The sequence below is a fragment of the Coregonus clupeaformis genome, chromosome 1, assembly GCF_020615455.1.
Source record: "Coregonus clupeaformis isolate EN_2021a chromosome 1, ASM2061545v1, whole genome shotgun sequence".
Classification (NCBI taxonomy): domain Eukaryota; kingdom Metazoa; phylum Chordata; class Actinopteri; order Salmoniformes; family Salmonidae; genus Coregonus; species Coregonus clupeaformis.
The window spans coordinates 46898629-46913852 of record NC_059192.1 but is presented as its reverse complement, the minus strand read 5'-3'; the positions used below and the strand labels follow the sequence as shown (position 1 = coordinate 46913852).

Here is a 15224-nt window from a genome sequence, read left to right as displayed (position 1 = left end):
ACTCTGAGCTACAACTGTGACCACACAAAACTACTAGTATGACTGATAACACCATTTTCTTTCTACAAACATTGGAATACGATAGGTTATTCTAGAGCAGGCTTTGCAGCACTCTCCATTGGAAACTAGTGTTGTGCGTGTCTTTTGTGTGAAACCACTACAGACAGCTGCAAATGGCTGTGAAAAACACTGTCAATAATATAATTTAAGAGCTTGAACCAACTCTCCGGGAAAAATGCTACTCTTGAGGGCAGGGCTGCTCACGATCAGAGAGAGAGGGTCAAAGTAGTTAAATAGCATGAAAACCATGAACATACGTGCCACACAGAGCCCAGTTCAGAGGAAAGTTGGGCCTCATCTCAGGCAATCATTCTTGGAATAAAAATGCAAAGGAATATGCAAAGCGAGAGGGGGAGAGTGACCTTTTTTCAGATGGTATCGCCTTTAATCCTTAGCATGGAGTCCTTTTGGGACACAAGCTGGAAGAGCCTGATAAAACGGCCTAAATGCCACTTTGCATCTTCATCTCTAGGTTGCATATTAATGGCGAGCTGGCTACAGAACTCTGTCTGTAGAGGAGCCATTAGAGAGGGACACACCGGGCTGCGGCCATACTGGTCAAGTTGAACACTTACCTCAGCGGCTGCAATTGAGGTTTTCCATTGGAAGAAATGTTGATGAAATTGTGTTGTAGCATGTCTTTGATTCATAGCTTTGACAAATGGCAACTGCCTTCAGCTATCACTTGCACTACTACACATACAGTGCGTTCAGAAAGTATTCAGACCCCTTGACTTTTTCCACATTTTGTTACATTACAGCCTTAATCTGAAATTGATTATACACAATACCCCATAATGACAAAGCGAAAACCGGTTTAGACATTTTTGCAAATGTATAAAAAAACAAAAACACCTTATCTACATAAGTATTCAGACCCTTTGCTATGAGACTCGAAATTGAGCTCAGTTGCATCCTGTTTCAATTGATCATCCTTGAGTTGTTTCTACAACTTGATTGGAGTCCACCTGTCGTAAATTCAATTGATTGGACATGATTTGGAAAGGCACACACCTGTCTATATAAGGTCCCACAGTTGACAATGCATGTCAGAGCAAAAACCAAGCAATGAGGTCGAAAGAATTGTCCGTAGAGCGCCCAGACAGGATTGTGTCGAGGCGCAGATCTGGGGAAGGGTACCAAAAAATGTCTGCAGCATTGAAGGACCCCAAGAACACGGTGGCCTCCATCATTCTTAAACGGAATATGTTTCCAACCACGAAGACTCTTCCTAGAGCTGGCCACCCGCCCAAACTGAGCAATCGGGGGATAAGGGCCTTGGTCAGGAAGGTGACCAAGAACCCGATGGTCACTGACAGAGCTCCAGAGTTCTTCTGTGGAGACGGGAGAACCTTCCAGAAGGTCAACCATCTCTGTGCAGCACTCCACCAATCAGGCCTTTATGGTAGAGTGGCCAGACGGAAGCCACTCCTCAGTAAAAGGCACACGACAACCCGCTTGGAGTTTGCCAAAAGGCACCTAAAGGACTCTGACCATGAGAAACAAGATTCTCTGGTCTGATGAAACCAAGATTGAACTCTTTGGCCTGAATGCCAAGCGTCACGTCTGGAGGAAACCTGGCACCATTCCTACGGTGAAGCATGGTGGTGGCAGCATCATGCTGTGGGGATTTTGTTCAGGAGCAGGGACTGTGAGACTAGTCAGGATCGAGGGAAAGATGAACGGAGCAAAGTACAGATAGATCCTTGATGAAAACCTGCTCCAGAGCGCTCAGGACCTCAGACTGGGGCGAAGGTTCACCTTCCAAAAGGAAAACCACACAGCCAAGACAACGCAGGAGTGGCTTCGGGACAAATCTCAATGTCCTTGAGTGGCCCAGCCAGAGCCCGGACTTGAACCCGATCAAACATCTCTGGAGAGACCTGAAAACAGTTGTGCAGCGACGCTCCCCATCCAACCTGACAGAGCTTGAGAGGATCTGCAGAGAAGAATGGGAGAAACTCCCCAAATACAGGTGTGCCAAGCTTGTAGCGTCATACCTAAGAAGACTCAAGGCTGTAATCGCTGCGCCAAAGGTGCTTCAACAAAGTACTGAGTAAAGGGTCTGAATACTTATGTAAATGTAATATTTCAATTTTTTATTTTTAATACATTTGTCATTTCTAAAAACCTGTTTTTGCTTTGTCATTATGGGGTATTGTGTGTAGATTGATGAGGGGAAAAAACAATTTAATCAATTTTAGAATAAGGCTGTAACGTAACAAAATGTGGTAAAGGTCAACGGGTCTGAATACTTTCCGAATGCACTGTAGGCTACAGAGAAGAGGGGAAAAAACACTGAAGCCAAGGCGTGAAACTCAGACAACCTTAATACGGGAAAATGGAATGGTAGAGATAAAATTAGGTCTCACAAATTAATCTGGGTTAAAAATGATTTGAGATGTTCGTTGTCGCTCTCTTCAACACAAACATCACACACACGCACGCACACACATACATCACGGCATGCTAGAAAGCATGGCTTACTGAGAGGATACTCAGTAAATAAGGATTATTGAGACATTTATTGGAAGCGATGTAGCGAAGGACAAATGTTAGTGGCATTGCCCCCTGCTGGACAGGATGGAAGCTGCTCCTTTAATTAAAATGAATATTAAAATCATAGTTCTGAGAAATTACCTCTTGAATGAAACTAAAATTAACTTTGAGCCAATGCAAATGCCAGTTATACACACAGAGAGAAGCAGCGTTGGGATGTGTGAGTGGTGGAGTCAGCAATAGCCTAGACTTGACATTTCAGTCTCAAATGGTCGTTAGTCACTTCCGAACAACCTCCATGTGAAAATTGTAATATCACTGAAATGCTGCAATTAGTAAAGGTTTGCTCTAAGGCCTGATTATTTGTTTTCTTTCAACATGTTACCAGGGGAAATTGACATCTCAGATTTGGGAAAATAAAACATTTGTATCAATAGATCAAGTCTTTCATGATTCTTCTCTAATGGCTATGGTCTCTATCATGTTAATATCTGTGAATAAAACTATATAAAACCAGTAAAAACAATAAATGTCACCATTAGGTGTGTTGTACTTAGAAAATTAACGTGTCACAAATGTACCTCATCTATAGGAGTTAAACACTATTGTCATAATGTGACAATTGATTGGGACCACAAAAATAACATGGAGCACCAATACGATACTATTTGTTATTCTTCTTAATGGAAAAGCTGAATCCCTGGCTCCCCTAGTTGAACATGAGGGATCAAACGTGTCAGTAGCCTTCTGGCTCTTTGTCAGAAAAAATAGGCATTCCACTCGGGTGGTCTTTAAGAAAGATGACTGCTGTTTTACAAGGGTGGAGGGAGGAACAGTATCTTAAAAGAAGCCCACCGTTTTGATGGAGCTGCGCGTCTTCTCTTTCCACTCATGGCTGCTCAGCTCAAAGGTGCAGTGCACGTAGGTCTCTCTGTCATACGAGCCCAGGATAAAAAGCCTGAAGGAGAAATTATAAAAGAAAAAGCTAATATTAGACAGTACATCATTGCTGATTCTCCCTGTCTCCCTATGTATAGTCCATAGCCTACTGTATGTAAACCTATTGAGGCCACTGTAGACAAACCAAATTCTTTGGGCTGGGACAAGCATTTTCAGATGCTACTAGGACGCATCAGAGACCCCTGACCAATGGTTATAAGGATACTGAAGCAAATAAACACTGTCAAGGCTATTGCTGCCCCCTGGTGTAGTGATGAAAATACACAAGAAAAGCATAAACTACTGTAGTATAGCAGTAGTACCTGTGCATTTGAAGTGTTGTGCTATTTACACTCCCCTACGTATTTATTTTGGACGTTGAAGCTAAAACGTTTAATTTGTCTCTATACTCCAGCATTTTAGATTTGAGATAAAATGTTTCATGTGAGGTGACAGGTACATAATTTGTTTGAGGGTATTTTCATACATATCTGTTTCACAGCACTTCATGTACAGTTGAAGTCGGAAGTTTACATACACCTTAGCCAAATACATTTAAACTCAGTTTTTCACAATTCCTGACATTTTAATCCTAGTAAAATTCCCTTTCTTAGGTCAGTTAGGATCACCACTTTATTTTAAGAATGTGAAATGTCTTGGGGTCAAACGTTTGGGTAGCCTTCCACAAGCTTCCCACAATAAGTTGGGTGAATCTTGGCCCATTCCTCCTGACAGAGCTGGTGTAACTGAGTCAGGTTTGTAGACCTCCTTGCTCGCACATGCTTTTTCAGTTCTGCCCACACATTTTCAATAGGATTGAGGTCAGGGCTTTGTGATGGCCACACAATTTTCCTTCCTCATGATGCCATCTATTTTGTGAAGTGCACCAGTCCCTCCTGCAGCAAAGCACCCCCACAACATGATGCTGCCACCCCCGTGCTTCACGGTTGGGATGGTGTTCTTCGGCTTGCAAGGGACCCCCTTTTTCCTCCAAACATAACGATGGTCATTATGGCCAAACAGCTCTATTTTTGTTTCATCAGACCAGAGGACATTTCTCCAAAAAGTACAATCTTTATCCCCATGTGCAGTTGCAAACCGTAATCTGGCTTTTTTTATGGCGGTTTTGGAGCAGTGGCTTCTTCCTTGCTGAGCTGCCTTTCAGGTTATGTCGATATAGGACTCGTTTTACTGTGGATATAGATACTTTTGTACCTTTTTCCTCCAGCATTTTCACAAGGTCCTTTGCTGTTGTTCTGGGATTGATTTGCACTTTTTGCACCAAAGTACTTTAATCTCTAGGAGACAGACACGTCTTCCTTTCCTGAGCGTTATGACGGCTGCGTGGTCCCATGGTGTTTATACTTGCATACTATTGTTTGTAGAGATGAACGTGGTACCTTCAGGCATTTGGAAATTGCTCCCAAGGATGAACCATACTTATGGAGGTCTACAACTTTTTTTCTGAGGTCTTGGCTGATTTCTTTTGATTTTCCAATTATGTCAAGCAAAGAGGCACTGAGTTTGAAGGTAGGCCTTGAAATACATCCACAGGTACACCTCCAATTGACTCAAATGATGTCAATTAGCCTATCAGACGCTTCTAAAGCCATGACATAATTTTCTGTAATTTTCCAAGCTGTTTAAAGGCACAGTCAACTAAGTTTATGTATACTTCTGACTTCAACTGTATCTAGTACCCCAATTTGAAGGTGTCATAAGTATTTCTACCAATTCACTTATATGTGTATTAAAGTAGTCAGAATTGTAGTATTTGGGCCCATATTCCTAGCACACAATGACTACATCAAGCTTGTGACTCTATAAACTTGCTGGATGCATTTGCAGTTTGTTTTAGTTGTGTTTCAGATTATGATGTGCCCAATAACAAATGAATGGTAAATAATGTATTGTGTCATTTTGGAGTCACTTTTATTGTAAATAAGAATAGAAAGTGTTTCTGAACACGTCTACATTAATGTCATGCTTCCATCCTGAATACTGATGAGAAAGTTGGACGCACAAAGATCATACTAGCATTTTTATTTTTTATTTTTTTTGGGGGGGGGTATAATATTTATGCCTGTAACTGTCGCTCTTCATTATTTAAGATTCATTCATGATTATCCGTAATCAGGGTAGCATCCACATTAATGTGTTCAGAAGCATATTCTATTCTTATTTACAATAAAAGTGACTTCAAAAAGACATTACATTATTTTCCATTCATTTCTATTTAGGCACAACATAATCTGAAACACAACCAAAATAAACTGCAAATGCAGCCAACAAGTTTTTAGTCACAAGCTTGATGTAGTCATTGCGTGCTAGGAATATGGGACCAAATACTACACTTGACTACTTAAGACACCTTCAAATAGGGGGGACTAGATACATAGTGCTTTCCTTACTAAACGGTAAAACAGATATATAAAAATACCCTCAAATAAAAACGTGACATTCTCTACTGTTGCCTCAAATGAAACATTTTATCTCAAATCCAAAATGCTGGAGTATATAGCCAAATTAAACGTTTTTGCTTCACTGTCCAAATCAATACTTAGGGGAGTCTTATTGTATATGGTGGGATTATTTTCTACAATATACAGTATGTAGACCTATTTGAAATTGATCGTTTCAAAATACAGTGGGGAAAAAAAGTATTTAGTCAGCCACCAATTGTGCAAGTTCTCCCACTTAAAAAGATGAGAGAGGCCTGTAATTTTCATCATAGGTACACGTCAACTATGACAGACAAATTGAGAAAAAAAATTCCAGAAAATCCCATTGTAGGATTTTTAATGAATTTATTTGCAAATTATGGTGGAAAATAAGTATTTGGTCACCTACAAACAAGCAAGATTTCTGGCTCTCACAGACCTGTAACTTCTTCTTTAAGAGGCTCCTCTGTCCTCCACTCGTTACCTGTGTTAATGGCACCTGTTTGAACTTGTTATCAGTATAAAAGACACCTGTCCACAACCTCAAACAGTCACACTCCAAACTTCACAATGGCTAAGACCAAAGAGCTGTCAAAGGACACCAAAAACAAAATTGTAGACCTGCACCAGGCTGGGAAGACTGAATCTGCAATAGGTAAGCAGCTTGGTTTTAAGAAATCAACTGTGGGAGCAATTATTAGGAAATGGAAGACATACAAGACCACTGATAATCTCCCTCGATCTGGGGCTCCACGCAAGATCTCACCCCGTGGGGTCAAAATGATCACAAGAACGGTGAGCAAAATCGCCAGAACCACACGGGGGACCTAGTGAATGACCTGCAGAGAGCTGGGACCAAAAGTAACAAAGCCAACCATCAGTAACACACTACGCCGCCAGGGACTCAAATCCTGCAGTGCGAGACGTGTCCCCCTGCTTAAGCCAGTACATGTCCGAGGCCCGTCTGAAGTGCATTTGGATGATCCAGAAGAGGATTGGGAGAATGTCATATGGTCAGATGAAACCAAAATATAACTTTTTGGTAAAAACTCAACTCGTCGTGTTTGGAGGACAAAGAATGCTGAGTTGCATCCAAAGAACACCATACCTACTGTGACATGGGGTTGGAAACATCATGCTTTGGGGCTGTTTTTCTGCAAAGGGACCAGGACTCACTGATCCGTGTAAAGGAAAGAATGAATGGGGCCATGTGATTGTGAGATTTTTGAGTGAAACCCTCCTTCCATCAGCAAGGGCATTGAAGATAGAAACGTGGCTGGGTCTTTCAGCATGACAATGATCCCAAACACACCGCCCGCAACGAGGAGTGGCTTCAGTAAGAAGCATTTCCAGGTCCTGGAGTGGCCTAGCCAGTCTCCAGATCTCAACCCCATAGAAAATCTTTGGAGGAGTTGAAAGTCTGTGTTGCCCAGCGACAGCCCCAAAACATCACTGCTCTCGAGGAGATCTGCATGGAGGAATGGGCCAAAATACCAGCAACAGTGTGTGAAAACCTTGTGAAGACTTACAGAAAACGTTTGACCTGTGTCGCCAACAAAGGGTATATAACAAAGTATTGAGAAACTTTTTGTTATTGACCAAATACTTATTTTCCCACCATCATATGCCAATAAATTCATTAAAATCCTACAATGTGATTTTCTGGATTTTTTTTTCTCATTTTGTCTGTCATAGTTGACGTGTACCTATGATGAAAATTACAGGCCTCTCTCATCTTTTTAAGTGGGAGAACATACACAATTGGTGGCTGACTAAATACTTTTTTTCCCCACTGTATTTATTTTTACTTAATTTGAAGGTCATAAAAATACAACTGACAAGTGTTTAAAAAAAGCAAATAAAGAAACGGGTAGTAACCTTTTTTTTATTTGCCTCAATTAGACCACTGGATATAGCCATTACTTAAATCAATATAGTCCCCAATTACTGTATAAAACAAGCTCTATATTTATACAGGCTAATGGATGTGAGGATAATGGATTCTGGATGAACAATATACTGACTGTATGTCTCCATCTGGTGGTGGTAGAGACATATTTTACACAGACTTGATAAACCTAATCCTGCCAATGACTGATTATAAATCATTCAAGCTCCTTTTCTAAATTTGGGTAAAATAATAGTTTCTATAAAAAATATATATATATATATATATATACATACATACATACACACACACACAAAAACACACACACACACACACACACACACAGTTGAAGTCGGAAGTTTACATACACTTAGGTGGGAGTCATTAAATATTGTTATTAAACCACTCCACAAATTTCTTGTTAACAAACTATAGTTTTGGCAAGTCGGTTAGACATCTACTTTGTGCATGACACAAGTAATTTTTCCAACAATTGTTTACAGACAGATTATTTCACTTATAATTCACTGCTAGCACAATTCCAGTGGGTCACTAGGTTGACTGTGCCTTTAAACAGCCTGGAAAATTCCAGAAAAATGAGGTCATGGCTTTAGAGAAGCTTCTGATAGGCTAATTGACATCATTTGAGTCAATTGGAGGTGACCTGTGATGTATTTCAAGGCCTACCTTCAAACTCAGTGCCTCTTTGTGACATCATGGGAAAATCAAAAGAAATCAGCCAAGACCTCAGAAATTTTTTTGTAGACCTCCACAAGTCTGGTTCATCCTTGGGAGCAATTTCTGCAAACGCCTGAAGGTACCACGTTCATCTGTACAAACAATAGTACGCAAGTAAACACCATGGGACCACGCAGACCGTCATAACGCTCAGGAAGGAGACGCGTTCGGTCTCTAGAGATGAATGTACTTTGGTGTGAAAAGTGCAAATCAATCCCAGAACAACAGCAAAAGGACCTTATGAAGATGCTGAAGGAACCAGGTACAAAAGTATCTATATCCACAGTAAAAAAAGTCCTATATCGAACATAACCTGAAAGACCGCTCAGCAAGGAAGAAGCCACTGCTCCAAAACCACCATAAAAAAGCCAGACTACGGTTTGCAACTGCACATGGGGACAAAGATGGTACTTTTGGAGAAATGTCCTCTGGTCTGATGAAACAAAAATAGAACTGTTTGGCCATAATGACCATCGTTATGTTTGGAGGAAAAGGGGTTCTTGCTAGCGAAGAACACCATCCCAACCGTGAAGCACGTGGTGGCAGCATCATGCTCTGGGGGTGCTTTTGCTGCAGGAGGGACTGGTGCACTTCACAAAATTGATGGCATAATGAGGGAAGGAAAGTTATGTGGATATATTGAAGCAACATCTCAAGACATCAGTCAAGAAGTTAAAGCTTGTCGCAAATGGTCTTCCAAATGGACAATGACCCCAAGCATACTTCCAAAGTTGTAGCAATCACAGAGGTCAGACATTTCTTGTAGTTGGCCACCAGGTTTGCACACATCTCAGGAGGGATTTTGTTCCCACTCCTCTTTGCAGATCTTCTCCAAGTCATTAAGGTTTCGAGTCTGACGTTTGGTAACTCGAACCTTCAGCTCCCCCTCCACAGATTTTCTATGGGATTAAGGTCTGGAGACTGGCTAGGCCACTCCAGGACCTTAATGTGCTTCTTCTTGAGCCACTCCTTTGTTGCCTTGGCCGTGGTGTTTTGGATCATTGTCATGCTGTAATACCCATCCACAAACCATTTTTCAATGCCCTGGCTGAGGGAAGGAGGTTCTCACCCAAGATTTGACGGGATACATGGCCCCGTCCATCGTCCCTTTGATGCAGTGAAAGTTGTCCTGTCCTAGCAGAAAAACACCCCCTTTAAAGCATAATGTTTCCACCTCCATGTTTGATGGTGGGGATGGTGTTCTTAAATCTTAGGCAGCATTCCTCCTCCTTCAAACATGGCGAGTGTGAGTTGATGCCAAAAGAGCTCCATTATGGTCTTATCTGACCACAACACTTCACCCAGTTCTCCTCTGAATAATTCAGATGTTCATTGGCAAACTTCAGACTGGCCTGTATATGTGCCTTGAGCAGGGGGGGACCTTGCCGGGCGCTGCAGGATTTCAGTCATTCACGGCGCAGTGTGTTACCAATTGTTTTCTTGGTTACTATTGTCCCAGCTGCCTTGAGATCATTGACAAGATCCTCCCGTGTAGCTCTAGGCTGATTCCTCACTGTTCTCATGATCATTGCAACTCCACAAGGTGAGATCTTGCATGGAGACCCATGCCGAGGGAGATTGACAGGTTTTTTGTGTTTCTTCCATTTGCAAATAATCGCACCAACTGTTGTCACCTTCTCACCAAGCTGCTTGGCGATGGTCTTGTAGCCCATTCCAGCCTTGTGTAGGTCTACAATCTTGTCCCTGACATCCTTGGAGAGCTCTTTTGTTCTTGGCCATGGTGGAGAGTTTGGAATCTGATTGATTGATTGCTTCTGTGGACGGGTGTCTTTTATACAGGTACAAGCTGAGATTAGAGCACTCCCTTTAAGAGTGTGCTCCTAATCTCAGCTCGTTACCTGTATAAAAGACACCTGAGAGACAGAAATCTTTCTGATTGAGCGGGGGTCAAATATGTATTTCCCTCATTAAAATGCAAATCAATTTATAACATTTTTTTACATGTGTTTTTCTGATTTTTTTGTTGGTATTCTGTCTCTCACTGTTCAAATAAACCTACCATTAAAATTATAGACAGATCATTTCTTTTGTCCGTGGGCAAACGTACAAAATCAGCAGGATCAACATACTTTTTTCCCTCACTGTATGTATGTATGTATGTATGTATGTATGTATGTATGTATGTATGTATGTATGTATGTATGCTATGTATGTATGTATGTATGTATGTATGTATATATATATGTATATATATATATATATATATATATATATATACATACACACACAACACATATTTATATATATATATATATATACACACACAGTGGGGAGAACAAGTATTTGATACACTGCCGATTTTGCAGGTTTTCCTACTTACAAAGCATGTAGAGGTCTGTAATTTTGATCATAGGATACACATTCAACTGTGAGAGACGGAATCTAAAACAAAAATCCAGAAAAATCACATTGTATGATTTAAGTAATTAATTTGCATTTTATTGCATGACATAAGTATTTGATCACCTACCAACCAGTAAGAATTCCGGCTCTCACAGACCTGTTAGTTTTCTTCTTTAAGAAGCCCTCCTGTTCTCCACTCATTACCTGTATTATGCACCTGTTTGAACTCGTTACCTTGTATAAAAGACACCTGTACACACACTCAATCAAACAGACTCCAAACTCTCCACAATGGCCAAGACCAGAGAACTGTGTACAGGACATCAGGGATAAAATTGTAGACCTGCACAGGGCTGGGATGGGCTAGCAGGGACAATAGGCAAGCAGCATTGGTTGAAGGCAACAACTGTTGGCAAAATTATTAGAAAATGGAAGAAGGTTCAAGATGACGTATGATATACAGTGGGGGGAAAAGTATTTAGTCAGCCACCAATTGTGCAAGTTCTCCCACTTAAAAGATGAGAGGGCCTGTAATTTTTATCATAGGATACACGTCAACTATGACAGACAGTTGAGAAGAAAAAAATCCCGGAAATCACATTGTAGGATTTTTATGAATTTATTTGCAAATTATGGTGTGAAAATAAGTATTTGGTCACCTACAAAAAAGCAAGATTTCTGGCTCTCACAGACCTGTAACTTCTTCTTTAAGGGGCTCCTCTGTCCTCCACTCGTTACCTGTATTAATGGCACCTGTTTGAACTTGTTATACAGTATAAAAGACACCTCGTCCACAACCTCAAACAGTCACACTCCAAACTGCACTATGGCCCAAGACCAAAGAGCTGTCAAAGGACACGAGAAACAAAATGGTAGACCTGCACCAGGCTGGGGAAGACTGAATCTGCAATCAGGTTAAGCAGCTTGGGTTTGAAAGAAATCAACTGTGGGAGCAATTATTAGGAAATGGAAGAGATACAAGACCACGATAATCTCCCTCGATCTGGGGCTCCACGCAAGATCTCACCCCCGTGGGGTCAAAATGATCATCAAGAACGGTGAGCAAAATCCCAGAACCACACGTGGGGGACCTAGTGAATGACCTGCAGAGAGCTGGGACCAAAGTAACAAAGCCTACCATCAGTAACACACTACGCCGCCAGGACTCAAATCCTGCAGTGCCAGACGTGTCCTTCCTGCTTAAGCCAGTACATGTCCAGGCCCGTCTGAAGTTTGCTAGAGTGCATTTGGATGATCCAGAAGAGGATTGGGAGAATGTCATATGGTCAGATGAAACCAAATATAACTTTTTGGTAACTCAACTCGTCGTGTTTGGAGGACAAAGAATGCTGAGTTGCATCCGAAAGAACACCATACCTACTGTGAAGCATGGGCGTGGAAACATCATGCTTTGGGGCCTTTTCTGCAAAGGGACCAGGACGACTGATCCCGTGTACAAGGAGAGAATGGGGCCTCCTTCCATCAGCAAGGGCATTGAAGATGAACGTGGCTGGGTCTTTCAGCATGACAATGATCCCAAACACACCGCCGGGCAACGGAAGGAGTGGCTTGGCTTAAGAAGCATTTCAAGGTCCTGGAGTGGCCTAGCCAGTCTCCAGATCTCAACTCCATAGAAAATCTTTGGAGGGAGTTGAAAGTCTGTGTTGCCCAGCGACAGCCCCGAAAACATCACTGCTCTAGAGGAGATCTGCATGGAGGAATGGGCCAAAATACCAGCAACAGTGTGTGAAAACCTTTGTGAAGACTTACAGAAAACGTTTGTCCTGTGTCATTGCCAACAAAGGGTATATAACAAAGTATTGAGAAACTTTTGTTATTGACCAAATACTTATTTTCCGAACCATAATTTGCTAATAAATTCATAAAAAAATCCTACAATGTGATTTTCTGGATTTTTTTTCTCATTTTGTCTGTCATAGTTGACGTGTACCTATGATGAAAATTACAGGCCTCTCTCATCTTTTTTAAGTGGGAGAACTTGCACAATTGGTGGCTGACTAAATTATTTTTTCCCCACTGTATGTATCTGTATGTATATGTATATGTATAGAGTGTATATATATATATATATATATATATATATATATATATATATATATATATATATATATATATATATATATATATATATATATATATATATATATATATATATATTATATACACACAGTGAGGAAAAAATGTTGATCCCCTGCTGATTTTGTACGTTTGCCCACTGATAAAGAAATGATCAGTCTATAATTTTATGGTAGGTTTATTTGAACAGTGAGAGACAGAATAACAACAAATAAATCCAGAAAAAGATGTCAAAAAATGTTATAAATTGATTTGCATTTTAATGAGGGAAATAAGTATTTAACCCCCTCTCAATCAGAAAGATTTCTGGCTCCCAGGTGTCTTTTATACGGGTAACGAGCTGAGATTAGGAGCACACTCTTAAAGGGAGTGCTCTTAATCCATCTTGTTACCTATATAAAAGAGACACCTGTCCACAGAAGCAATCAATCAATCAGATTCCAAACTCTCCACCATGGCCAAGACCAAAGAGCTCTCCAAGGATGTCAGGGACAAATTGTAGACCTACACAAGGCTGGAATGGGCTACAAGGCCATCGCCAAGCAGCTTGGTGAGAAGGTGACAACAGTTGGTGCGATTATTAAAATAGAAGAAACACACAAATAACTGTCAATCTCCTCGCGGCCTGGGGCCCATGCAAGATCGACCTCGTATAGAGTGACAACTGATCATGAGAACTGAGGAATCAGCCCAGAACTACACGGGAGATCTTGCCAATGATCTCAAGGCAGCTGGGACCATAGTCACCAAGAAAACAATTGAACACACTACGCCGTGAAGGACCGGAAATCACTGCAGCGCCCGCAAGGTCCCCTGCTCAAGAAAGCACATATACATGCCCGTCTCGAAGTTTGCCAATGAACATCTGAATGATCCAGAGGAGAACTGGGTGTGAAAGTGTTGTGGTCAGATGAGACCAAATCGAGCTCTTGGCATCAATTCAACTTCGCCCGTGTTTGAAGGAGGAGGAATGCTGCCTATGACCCCAAGAACACCATCCCCACCACAAACATGGAGGTGGTGAAACACTATGCTTTGGGGGTGTTTTTCTGCTAAGGGGACAAGACAACTTTCACCTGGCATCAAGGGACAATGGACGGGCCACGCATCGTCAAATCTTTGGGTGAGTAACTTTCCCTTCAGCTAGGGTATTGAAAATGGGTCGTGGATGAGGTATTCCAGCATGCCAATGACCCAAAACACATGGCCAGTGCAATGTACAGTATGAGTGGTTTAAGAAGCACATTAAGTGTCCTGGAGTGGCTCCGTGCCAGTTCCGTGACCTTCCAATCACATAGAAAATCTCGGGGGAGCTGCAAAGGTTGAGCAAACTATTGGCCTCGAACCTTAATGACTTGGAGAAGATCTCCAAAGGGATTAACCCCTCCCAGAACCTGAGGGCTAACTACAAGAACTGTCTGATCTCTGTGATTGCAACAAGGTTTTACACTAAGTACTAAGTCATGTTTTGTGTACAGAGGGCCAAATACTTATTTTTATTAAAATGCAAAAATCAATGTATAACATTTTTGACATTAGTTTTTCTGGATTTTTTGTTGTTGTTATTCTATTGCCTCACTGTTCAAACAAACCTACCATTAAATTTAGTGACTTAGAGGGAACATCAATCTTTGTCAATGGGCAAACGCACAAAATCAGCAGGGGATCAACATTTCTTTTTTCCCCTCTATACACATACACAGCTGGTGGGGAGGGACGAGCATTTGATGGCATCTGCCAATTTTGCAGGTTTTCCACTTACAAGCCATGTAGAGGTTCATTGTAATTTTATCATAAGTACACTTCAACTCTGAGAGACAGAATCTGGAAAACAAAAATCCAGAGCAAAATCACATTGTATGATTTATAATTATATTGGCATTTAATTGTGCTGACATAAGTATTATGATGTGCATCAGAGAAAAGCAGAATATAATATTTTGGTACAGAAACCTTTTGTTTGCAATTACAGAGAGTCATACGTTTCTGTAGGTCTTGACATGGTCTGCACACACACTGCGGCAGGGATTATGGCCCACTCCTCCATAAAGATGACCTCTCCCAGATCCTCAGTTAGGCCGGCTGTCGCCAGCAAAAGGGCCACGGACTTTCAGCCCCTCCAAAGATTTTCTATTGGCCTCAGGTCTGAGACTGGGCCAGGGCCACTCCAGAACCTTTGAGATGCTTCTTACGGAGCC

The 15224-nt window shown here is 41.3% G+C and overlaps 1 protein-coding gene across 1 annotated transcript in view; it reads right to left on the bottom strand.

Annotated features, from left to right (window-relative positions):
* Positions 1-15224, bottom strand: part of LOC121570135 (PDZ domain-containing protein 8) — a 48578-nt gene that overhangs the window by 32224 nt on the left and 1130 nt on the right. The window contains exon 3 of the mRNA XM_045226057.1: positions 3415-3517. Coding sequence (XP_045081992.1) covers positions 3415-3517 — 103 coding nt within the window. The remainder of the gene's footprint in view (positions 1-3414; positions 3518-15224) is intronic.